The 11725-nt window shown below is 41.0% G+C and overlaps 2 protein-coding genes across 2 annotated transcripts in view; one reads left to right on the plus strand and one right to left on the minus strand.

Moving 5' to 3' along the window:
- Nucleotides 1-2327, plus strand: part of LOC103362984 (cytosolic sulfotransferase 2-like) — a 4714-nt gene extending 2387 nt beyond the window's left edge. The window contains exons 4-6 of the mRNA XM_008289548.1: nt 577-674; nt 1444-1618; nt 1737-2327. Of these exons, the coding sequence (XP_008287770.1) occupies nt 577-674; nt 1444-1618; nt 1737-1849 (386 nt within the window). The 3' untranslated portion in view covers nt 1850-2327. The remainder of the gene's footprint in view (nt 1-576; nt 675-1443; nt 1619-1736) is intronic.
- Nucleotides 2328-8711: 6384 nt separating this feature from the next.
- LOC103362967 (cytosolic sulfotransferase 2-like) lies at nt 8712-11272 on the minus strand. The gene is made up of 8 exons (XM_008289520.1): nt 11219-11272; nt 10649-10787; nt 10375-10497; nt 10094-10194; nt 9763-9889; nt 9572-9669; nt 9293-9467; nt 8712-9197 (listed from the first exon to the last, which is right to left on the minus strand). The coding sequence occupies exons 2-8, from the start codon at nt 10785-10787 to the stop codon at nt 9085-9087; spliced, it is 876 nt and encodes a 291-aa protein (XP_008287742.1). The 5' UTR covers nt 11219-11272; the 3' UTR covers nt 8712-9084.
- Nucleotides 11273-11725: the final 453 nt, after the last annotated feature.

The following is an 11725-nucleotide window of genomic DNA, read 5'->3' on the forward strand; positions in this document are numbered from 1 at the left end:
GCAAAGTCATGGCCACTGTGTTTTAGGATTCTAAGGGTGTATTGTTGATTGATTATAAACCTGCTGGAAGCTCTATCACTGGAGCTTACTATGCAGATCTAATGAAGCAAAAAAACGGAGGGGAAAGTTGAGTTAAGGTGCATTGCTTTGTCATGACAATGCTCCTGTGCTCAAGCCTTGAATTGCAAAAGCTGCTATTTGCGAACCTAAGTTCGAATAACATAGTCACCCACCCTACAGTCCAGATCCGGCCCCCAGTCATTATTACCTGTTTAGAAATTTGAAACCACATTTGTGTGGATGATGATGCTGAGCTGATGATGATGAGCTCAAGGCTGCAACAGAGGCATGGATTGAGGACCAAACTGAAGACTTCTATTTTAAAGGTAGAGACAGTCTGAATGAAAAGTGGACTAGGTACATTGAGGTGAATAGGGACTATATTGAAATATAGTAGTACAATGCATGGTCTGCTGCTGCAACATATTCCTTGTTCTATGAACTTTTTGACCTCCCCTCATATCTCATTACCTTTATAAATGCTCTTTCATGTTCTGTTCTGTTGTGTTGCTCCAGTGATGATTGGATCGTGGTTTGACCATGTGACCAACTGGTGGGAGAAGAAGCAGACTTATTCAAACATTCACTACATGTTCTATGAAGATTTGAGTCAGGTGACTACATGTGGTGTATTACAAAAGAAATTGCTTTGAATTTCGGGGCATTTGCTGATTCATCTTCTTGCAGAGAATTAGATAAGAGGAATAGTTTACAAACTGTTAAATATAAGGCTACAATCAGACAGCAGTTAGCTTAGCTTAGCATAAGGGCTGACAGGAGGGAAACAGAAACATGTTCTGTTGGCTTGTCACTGTGGAAACTCAAGTAAACATTGGCCTGATTGAAATTATTGAAATTTGTCAAATCTTTGAACAGAGCCAGACTTGTTGTCCCAGTGCAACCAGGCAGGACTTCTACATTTCTAGTTTTTTTTTTTGGTTTTTTAAGAATTTCATGCTAATTTGCGTTGAGTAGAACTAAAACCAATATGCTTTAATATCCTCTTCAAATATTAAGCGTCGACATAAGATTGATGAGTTAGGTGTGTTGACTTTGTAACTCTGTAATGTTACATTTTGTTATTTTGGCAGTAAGTAAAAATGAAGCTCTACCAACTGCACATTCCTTTTTACTCAAGGATTATATCAGTCTTTTCCTCTAATTCTTGACAAGAAAACCAGCAAGTAAATTTCCAAAATGTCAAACTATTTCTCCTTTAGCTTTCACTGATTCTAGAAGAGTGACAGAAATCAATGTTGTATTGAAATGTTAAAATATAAATAACAGCTTTTCAAAGATTTTCAGGATAATAACTGCTTTGTACTATATCTCTGATGACTTGGTCACAACAAGGCTGATGCTTTGACTCTCTAATGTGAGCAGGACTTAGGACGAGAGGTGGACCAACTGTGTTCCTTCCTTGGTTTGTCTCCTTCAGCTGAAGACAAAGAAAAATTAAGGACCTCAGTGACGTTTGACAGTATGAAACAAAATAAAATGACCAACTACTCCACTGTCCCAACGATGAACCAGAAGGTGTCTCCTTTCATGAGAAAAGGTACTGTGGAAAAAGTGTGTTCAGGAAAGAAGTTTCTTTTTCAGATTTTCTGCTAAAATCTATTCCGTTTATCACTGATGTGATCAAATGACCTGAACGATTTTCTCTGCTTGTCCAGGAAAAGTCGGGGACTGGAAGAACCATTTCACCGTGTCCCAGAATGAAAAGTTTGATGAGGTCTACAAGCAGAAAATGAAGAATTCTATACTGAAGTTTCACACTGAATGTTAAATTCCTGACTGGGCATGATGGAGTCCTGAAGTGTTGTGATTGAACGCTGCAAATGAGTTGTTTTAGTTCATAGGTGAAATCAACTGAAAAACCTTTGGTAATCATTATTTGTATATTAATCTTAATGTTCTGTTAATGATCAGTTAGTTGCTTATGTTTGAATCATTTTTTCAACATTTTTACGTGTTTTATGTTCAGAGTTACAAGCTGACTGTTGCTTATAGTATGTGAGATATGTCCATTGTACAACAAGAGCAAAACATGGAGATCTCAGGTGTTCTCAGCTACACAGTTTCAACGTGAAGAGTCTCCAATTGGTCTCTTGCACATTTCTTTCTGTGCTATTGTTTTCAGAATCCCCTTCCCTACAACATCAACCTCCATGCTGGCAAATTATGACAAAAAGTTGTTTTTGTGTTTCATACAGGGTAGCTGTGCTACTTCTGTTCCTGTTAATAAATAATTTCTTTTCAAGTGTGTTTGTGTCCGAGTGTGTCTCTTTGAAAAGAGAATGAGAGGTCAGAGGAACGACCCCAGCACTCGGCTGTACGTTGACCAAATCAATGTCAGTATGTAACTGAGAATCACTCCCTAAACTCCCTCAGGTGTGGAATATTCTTTCTTCTTCTTCGCCTTCATTTTTAATACAAACTTATTTTATGCAAAGATTTTGTACAAAAATACAAAAATAGCTGCTCTTTCACTAAAGCAGCTATTCCAATGACGATGCTCCCCTCCCTGCATGTTTTACCAAAGCATTCCTCCTCACTACTTTGAGAGGACATCATTGCTGCATCCTGGGCTTCACACCACCCAAGGCAACAGGGTTTGGTTTAAAACAAATACACGAGGTGTGCCAGAAAAGTTCCAGGAATATACTTCCAACCTATACTGTGAGTTTTCTCCTTCAGACGATCAACCAGCACGTCTACAAAGAGATCCTGCAGCATTTGCTTCATTCAGTGCATGAGAAAACGCGAGAGTTGTGGTAGGACAAGTCGTGGCTGCTTCACCATGACAACGCACCTGCTCACAATGCCCTGAGCATCCAAACGTTCCTGGTTGAGAGGAACATCACCGTGCTAGAGCAACCTCTCTCCTCACCCGACCTAGCACTGTGGGATTTTTCTCTTCCCCAAGCTCAAGGGGGTCATCAAGGGGACCCGTTTTGAAGATGTAGACGACATCAAGATGCCTGTGACGACGGAGCTGCAAAGGATCCTGGAAGAGTCCTTCCAGGAGTGCATGCCGGCGTGGCAGAGAAGGCTGGGAAAGTGTGTTAGACTCCAGGGGGATTACTTCGACGGGGACAACTTGTAGTTTGTAGTTTGTATTTAAAATATATCTTTTGTGACACCAGTCCTGAAACTATATAGTACACACGTAGACAAAATTATTGGTACCCCTCGGTTAATGAAAGAAAAACCCACAATGGTCACAAAAATAACTTGATTCTGACAAAAGTAATAAGAAACAAAAATTCTATGAAAATTGAGCAATGAAAATCAGGCATTGGTTTTGAACCGTGGTTCAACAGAAGTATTTTTTTTTTAAATAAACTCATGAAACAGGCCTGGATAAAAATGATGGTACCCTTAACTTAATATTTTGTTGCACAACCTTTTGAGGCAATCTTCATAGAACATGTAATGGAGTTTTGAGTAGGTCTTTGTCTTCTTCCACCAGCCATTCACATGGTAGTACCAGGAGTTTTATTATGGGACACCACGGTGTCTTTGGCAATGGGCCCGCATAAATCATCTACACAAAAAGAACACCAAAGTTATCTACAGACCAGCATTCAATTAAAGATTATACTATTTGAAATCAAGGAAGATAACAAAGTCTACATTACCCTGCTGTTTTGCTCCCAAAAGGACTTTAGCACAAGCTGGACTGGAGGATGAGTTCTAATGATTTGAGGAGATGTGAGCATCTTGTCGGCCACTTCTGTTCCCTTCACCAAGAGTTGAGTAATCCCGTAAAAAGCCGAAATTCATGGACGTGGTATACTGAAGGATAAACCTTAAAAAGGTGCTTGTACATTTGTGATATATGCAATATGATTCAACCTGGCTGCTCCACAGTGACAACAACCTCCAGAAGAGGCACTCTGGTATAAATAGGGATGGATTCCTGATTCTCTGGAGATGTCTGACCAAAATACATCTAGTCAAGGGTGTAGCAGAGCCATCTATTCCCTAAGAGACAGAGGGATGAAAATGTAAAAAATATTTATATACTCTAGATGTTCACCAACATGCATCAAATCAGAAGAAAACACATCCTGCTCATGGTGATGGACTGACCTGTTCTGGGGTAAGTTGCAATAAGTATATCATCTGTCCTGGCCTGGAAGTTCTGAACTGCCTTCCAGCTTTCGGTGTAACAAGAAATCATTGAGACCCTGGTATTGGGTAAATCACACTAATGCAAATGATTTCTAATGTTACCTGTTCATGACTATTCAGTTTCTTACAGGCAGTTGCATTAAACTCTTTCGAAAGTGGCTTCCACAGATCATCTTTACTGACAGAAAAGAGATTGGTTAATTTGCAAATCTGTTCTGATAAGCTCCATATTTCATTTTAAGCAGGTGTTAAACCCCACATAAGAGAAAACATAAGTTTTTGAGTATATGGAGGTCTACCTGGTGAAGATCACCAATCCCTCAATATGTCCTTTGATTGTTGTTTCTCATTTGTTTGTTGCTCCCTATTTTGTTCACCAACGGCTTTAACTGAGGCATGCGACACCCACTTAGTATTTTGTCCACTCCCTTGTTGTTATAGCAAGCTTGTCCAAGTTAAAGAAAAATGTCACACAGGAATTTGTCTCTCAAATGATTCCTAGAGAAGTGTTATCATCCTGTTGGATAAATAACTGGATGTGTTTGTGGAAAAGTTTTGAGAAGTTAGTTAACATCGCAATTAATCTTTAGTGTCACAAAGTCAATCAGTGTCACTGCCACACCCTCCACCTCAGCCACCTCCCTCCTTTTCCCTGAGGGCGTGTGTGAGGTGTGTGCATGTGTGCTTCCACCTGGGCAGATCTTGTCATGCCCTCGACTTCTGGTGCCGACTAGTGGCGGCTGTTTCCTGTTGTTCCTCCCTCTTTGGCTCTCTCTCTCTCTCTCAGGCACGGCTGGTGGTGGAGCATGCAGACAGGTGTTTCTCATCTCTAATCAGCTGATTGGCACCGCAGGATTGGTCCGCTTCAGCTGCAACCTCTCTGGCTACCGGTATTTCAGCTGCGGTCGGACGATGCTCCAACGCCAGACTGTCGTACCATGCAGTTAGTATTTCTTGTGCAATTGTCTAGCCGTCAGTTTGTTCTGCTCGTTTTAACTCCTGACTTTTTGCTACCCTGCCGGATCTGCTGCCAACCACCAACCATCCACTCATCACGGTTCATCTCTCACCATCTGCCGCCTATCCACCACCATATTCAGCACTACACCTTTCTGCTCTGGTTCCTGGTTTCTGCCATTCTCCGGTTCTCTCTGCCGCCAGCCGTTGCCCCCAGTTCTCCATCTGTATTGAGCCAGTTAAGGCGCCACCGCTCTGTCAACTGCATTTAGTATATTCATTAAGGCCGTCATTGACTAGTAGGTTTTTCCAGTTCGTCCGTTCACCTTTTGTTTAGCTCTTTGTCAGTCAGTGAGTAGTTTCGTCAGTAGTTCTGTTTAGTCTGTCTGATTTCTCAGCATTTAGCTTTGAGCTCTTTTTGTTAGTCGTTTAGTGTTTTGGTTTTCTCTCAGTACTTCGTCTGAGCTCCTTTTGTTCTGTTAGTTCTCAGCATTTTTTAGTCTGAGCGCCCTTGGTTTGAATTTATTTTTCTTTTGCATACTCAGCATTTTCCTGAGCTCTTTTAGTTTTATTTTCAGTCTGCCTCTCCATCTCAGCACTTAGTTGAGCTCTTTGAGTTAGTATTCATTTTTGTTTCTTCCTAGCCAGTCAGTACCTGGTGTTGGTTGTAATTATATTTTTTTGGATTCTGTTTGAGTAATAAATTGTTAAATTGCCTTGGTCTACCATGTCTCTGTTGTCTGCACTTGAGTCTCCGCCCTGCCCATAACAGATCTGAATGGATAATAAGCTGAGCGTGGACACCTGTGACGGGGAGTGATTCACCTGCTCTGGATTCCGTCATCTGCCATAAAACAAGGGCTTTGTTCATCATTTGATGCTGGACTGTTGTACTACACACAGTTACTTAATTCAGGACAGGACAATTCTAATACTGTGGCTTTTGAACCTCACCAATTATTCTGTCTATTTTTCCATTGGATTCCTACCTCAAGTTGTTTTCACTGTCAGGATCCCGGTCTTCTGCCATTCATTCCCCAAAGCACACCATAAGCCGAAGACACACAATACTGGACCTCTCCAGCCATGCATCTCCTTCGCCTGCATTCTCCCAGCCGCCCTCCCCTTGTTGCTGCCAGCTAAACTGCAAGTTTCGTTTTTGGTGCCTCATGATTAGTTCGTTTTTATCCGTCTAATAGTGTATTCTTTTACTGGTGTAACTCGCTAGTAGGAGCTGTAATGTTGCACCTTTTCAGCACGTTCGTCTGTAATACATCACAAATGAGGACAACTGAGTGACCCAGCCACCACACATACTGTTCACAATTTGAAGTAGGAACGGAACAGATGAGGTTTTTAATTTAGATTTGAATATTATTGGGTCTGAGGCATCTCAAATATGTTGTGGGAGAGAGTTCCAGAGGGTGGGGGCGGCGACAGAAAAGGCCCTATCCCTCCAGGTTCACTGCTTGGTCCTGGGAACGATCAAGAGGTTGGAATTTTTGGAGCGGAGGGTACGTGAAGGGGTGTAGGGGTGGAGCATGTCTTTGAGGTAAGAGGGGGCTTGATTATGGAGCGGTTTATGGGTCAGTAGAAGGATTTTGAAGTTGATACAGTATGGGATGGGAAGCCAGTGAAGGTTTTGAAGAACAGGGGTGATGTGTTCTCGGGAGCGGGTGTGGGTGAGGAGGCGGGCGGCAGAGTTTTGGATGTATTGGAGTCTATTGAGGAGGTTGGTGGTGGTACCGAAGAGGATGCTATTGCAGTAATCAATGCGTGATGTAATGAAGGCGTGGATGAGGGTTTCTGCTGCGGGGAGGGAAAGAGAGGGGCGGAGGCGGGCGATGTTTTTTAGGTGATGGAAGGCTGTTTTAGTAACAGAATTTATGTGTTTGGTGAAGGTGAGTTTGGTGTCGAAAATGACCCCTAGGTTACGGCAGTGGGGCGAGGGTGACAGGGAGGAGTTATCAAAAGAAAGATGGAAATCTTGAACTGTAGAGTTGAGGGAATTGGGACCAATAATGAGAATGTCAGATTTACTGGAGTTAAGTTTGAGAAAATTATTTTGCATCCAGAAATTAATATCAGTGAGACAGTTTGAGAGGGTGGCATGGGTTTGGGAATTGACAGATTTAGTGGAAATGTATAGCTGGATGTCATCAGTGTAACAATGGAAATGGAGACCATGATGATGAATGATCTGGCCAAGGGGGAGGAGGTAGAGAATGAAAAGGAGAGGACCAAGCACTGAACCCTGGGGTACACCTTGGGGCAGGGGGGCAGGAGAGGAAGAGCAGTTATTAATATCGATAAACTGTTTCCGGTCTGCAAGATATGACGTTAGCCAGGCAAGGGCATTACCAGTGATGTGGAGAAGGGATTGTAATCGGGAGGCAACAGTTCTTTCCAGAATCTTAGAGAGAAAAGGAAGGTTGGATATGGGCTGAAAGTTGCTGATGTTGTCAGGATTGAGTCCAGATTTCTTGAGGATGGGGGTGGTGGCAGCCAATTTAAGGGAATGAGGGACAGGAGGAGTTAAGGGACGAGTTTACAATTTTAATGATAAGTGGAGAAATGGTGGGGAGACAGTGTTTAACAAGAATGGATGGGATGGGATCGAGAGTGCAGGTGGAGGAGTTCATGGTAGCAATGATTTTGGTCAGATCAACTGGGGAGATCGGTGAGAAATTAGAGAGAGGAGAAGTGATAATAGGAGTCGAGTGGGGAGGGGGGGGAGACGTGGGAGGTAGGGGAGGCAGATAGGGAGTTATAAATGGAGTCAATTTTTGATTGGAAGAATGAAAGGAAAGAATTGCATTTGTCAGCAGTAAATGAGTTTGAGGTGCCTCCTCTTCCTGTCTTCTCCTTTTTCTAGGGGGACGCCAGCCTGGGAGACTCTACTGATTCCTGACAAAGCATTTTCCCACACCACATCAGCTCATCGAAGTCGTCACCAACACAACGCTCATTTGTATCCAACAAACATAAAGCTTCAGTTTGATGGTGTGGTCCTAGATAGTAAATTCATATAAGATTAGTTAGAAGTAAGACCTTACACCTCTATCACGTTCTAGAAATGCCACATCTAATCAGTGATGAACCTTTAATGTACACACACAGTTTTTCTGGTCCAGTTTAGATTGTAGTACAGAACTAAAGTGTGGGATCCTTCATCTTTTGCTTGAAGTGTTCATCACACTCTTCATTTTGGGTCACAGTGAAGTGGTTCTTTTTTTTGGTTTTGTTTTGTTTTTATATCATTAAACCATTATTTGTAAAATGCTGGATATACCAACTTCATCCTAATTCTTTTCTGTTTACACAGAACAAAATCAAATACAAAAGCAAAAGGATCAAACTGGAAAAGTCGATCATAACCTGCCATTGTTATGGCAGACACTGCATCACAAGTTCTCATATATCCATGCTCGTCCTCCGCTCTGAGGTGGCAAGGAAGTTCAAATCAAGTACAAAAGTCAATAGTCTCAGTTCATTATACCTGATTTTTGATATTTAATGTCCCACACAGAAGAAAACAGAATGTACAACAGAAATGAGCCCTTGTTGTTTTATTACAAATACAAGATGTGAAAAAATATGGATATACCTGAATTCCTTTCAATTTATCTCTCATACAAAAGTTATGTTCATCCAAGAGTATCAGTGTAAACATAGCTTACAGTCATAAAGCTTTTTTTGGTTTATTGCATCATTGCTTATTTAGGTTACAGGACATATGTTCTCTATTTTGACAGAAATATTCACTTTGATTTTTTTGTGCTTCATAATACATAGTTTTCAGCTTTAATTCATATGAAATTACAAAAATAGAAATAAATCCCTGAATACCTCTGCTTCTCTTCAGCAATGCCACTTCTAGTCAGTCACGGACTCGTCTTTACATACAGACAGTGTATCTGGTCCTGTTCATACTTCAGTACGGAACTGAATTGTGGAATCCTTCATCTTTTGCTTGTAGTCTTCATCAAACTTTTCATTCTGGGCCACAGTGAAGTGGTTCTTCCAGTCACCAACCTTCCCTGCAGAACCACAGCACACCAGTTAGGTCTTTTTACTTAATGTGGAATGTCAGTTTTTTTTTTTTTCCTTTGTGTCACATTATTGTCCACCATACCTTTTCTCATGAAGGGAGAAATTGTGAAATCCATTTCTGCGATCGTGGAGTAGTTGGCCATCTGATTCTTTTTCATGCTGTCAAACTGCGTTCCTCCTAATACCATTTTCTTCTCTTCAGCTGAAGGAGACAAACCAAGAAAGGAGCATAGATTGTCTATTTCCCGTCCAGTGTCCTGGAAGCACAAGGTCAAATATCATTTCTGCATTACTGCCAGATAAAGGAAAGCTGTAGAAAAGCTGCCTGATTGGTACAGAGTCAAAAAAAATCCCAAACTACCTCAATCATATCTTCATAGAACATGTAATGAATTTTTGGATATGTCTGCTTCTTCTTCCACCAGCCATTCACATGGTCGTACCAGGGCCCAAACACCACTGAGGCCACAGAAAAATACAAGAAAGTAGTATTTAAAGCAATGTGGAATAAATGGACAGAGAAAAATATGTATCATAGTATTTCATACATACTCTTTCCTTTCATGAATTGCTGGAAGAAGTCATCCCAGTCTCCAGCAGGTGGCTGCAGCTTGTTCATGCGATTGAAGTGGAAATAAGACACCATGTTGTCTTTTGCATTGCGGGCGACGTAGACAACCTATAGAAGCAGAAAACACTTCATACATAACCAGAATCAGACATACTTTTAAATTCTAATGTTTCTGTTTGCTGTCTATTTTTTCCTTTAAATGGAATATAATTCCTATAGGCTTCTGAACCTGGTTTGTTGCACAACATCAGCATTATCCATTAACTTTGTTCATACATTAAGATAATGCAAACAGTTAAGGAGCTCCTGTACCCTGCAGTTTTGCTCCCAAAAGGACTTTGGCACAAACTGGACTGGCAGATGGGTTTTAATCAGTCGAGGGGAAGTGGGGAGAGTGTCTGCCTGCTTTGTTCCTGTATGAAGAGATAAAGATGGAGTAAGGAAAACCCTGATCCTGAAAAATACTTGGGTTGTAGAAATATGACAAATGGCAAATGGCATTATCATTTCAGCATTGTCAAAATAAAGGTATAGTGATGGTTAAATGAGCTTGAGGCCTCGTTTAAAACATTGTGGGTTTGCATAACAATAACCTGACATGTCAGGCAAGATGTGGAGCTCCAAGAAAGGCACTCTTTCATGGATAGGCAAGGTTTTCTGACGCTCCGTCTGACCAAACCACAACAGGTCAAGGATTTGGGAGACCCATGTGGTCCCTAGACAGAGAGGGGGAGATATATATATATATATGTAGAGAGAGAGAGAGAGAGAGGGAGAGGGAGAGGGAGAATAAGATGATCATAACCCTTTTCTGTATACACTCATTTTATGAGCTACAAAGTCCTTTACACATGTTTATGGACTGACCTGCTTTGGGGTATGTTGCAATAAGAATATCATCTGGTCTGGCCTGAAACTTTTGAAGGTTCTCCCAGTTGTCAGTGAAAATATTGGTCATTGAGACTCCTTGGAAGTCAAACATCTCCGGTCGAGCAAGTGCATCCATCTTTAAAAATAAATAAATAAATAAATCAAGCAAAGAAATGAATCCAAATATATGATCACTGATAGGGTAAAAAAAGGGAAAGCCATGTTGTACATTGTAGATAGTGAAGTCGGATTTTCTTACACGGTTTCAACAACCACTCATCTTAAAAGAAGACAAGAGACAACAAAGATATAACAGCTCAAAAGTACAGTTGTCTCATGAAAAAAAGTGTTGTGCCTACTGCGGAAAAGAGGGGTGAAAACCTTCAAAGGTTTGCAAAAGCAGTTGAAGCTACATAGGTCTTTCATGTATTTCAAACACCTCCATTCACAAACGCATTCTTATGAGCTCAGCATTACACGTTTAACATGACGCAAACGGCATGAAAACAAAACACACTGTACGATAAAATGACTAAATAAAGAGGTTGATTTTGACATCAGACATACCTTTTCAGGATCAGGTGGCTTTTTGATTGCTGCTCGTTTTCTGCCTAGCTTCTCTGACTCCACTGTTTCCCTGACTGGTGTAGTATGCTCTTTTCCCTCTTTTGTTGTTGCATAACTCTTTTTTTTCGTCAGAGTAGACTCACTTTCAGATGTGTTTGAAAGTCCAGCCCCTCCCTATCCTTCCACATTTCCTGACCTCTTTTATCCCCAGTTTTATCAGAACCACACAGTGTCCAAGATATATGTCGGTGTATACTTAATTTGTTAAGATATCATCAAGTTATGACTAACAATAGTACAGAGAGTCACAGAGTGCAAGTATTGAATTTGTTCAACGCAACCTTTAAGTGTAATAACACTGAACTGTTGAGCACATTAACTAGAAATATGGGGATCATGGATTATGGTGACATTTTATTCATGCACACTTCAGCTTTAACTCACAGACCCTAAGATTTCTTAACACTGATCATTGTAATGCTAGGTGGTCCTCCATCTCGTATAGAC

This window comes from Stegastes partitus, unplaced genomic scaffold (genome assembly GCF_000690725.1).
Source record: "Stegastes partitus isolate 25-593 unplaced genomic scaffold, Stegastes_partitus-1.0.2 Scaffold620, whole genome shotgun sequence".
Classification (NCBI taxonomy): Eukaryota; Metazoa; Chordata; class Actinopteri; family Pomacentridae; genus Stegastes; species Stegastes partitus.

Coding starts and splice junctions, on each gene's coding strand:
- LOC103362967 (XM_008289520.1), bottom strand. CDS start 10,787: ATGGATGCACTTGCTCGACCGGAGATGTTTGACTTCCAAGGAGTCTCA. Junction 10,195..10,374: donor CATCTTGCCTGACATGTCAG/GTTATTGTTATG, acceptor CTCTTCATACAG/GAACAAAGCAGGCAGACACT. Junction 9,890..10,093: donor TTTGGGAGCAAAACTGCAGG/GTACAGGAGCTC, acceptor CTGCTTCTATAG/GTTGTCTACGTCGCCCGCAA.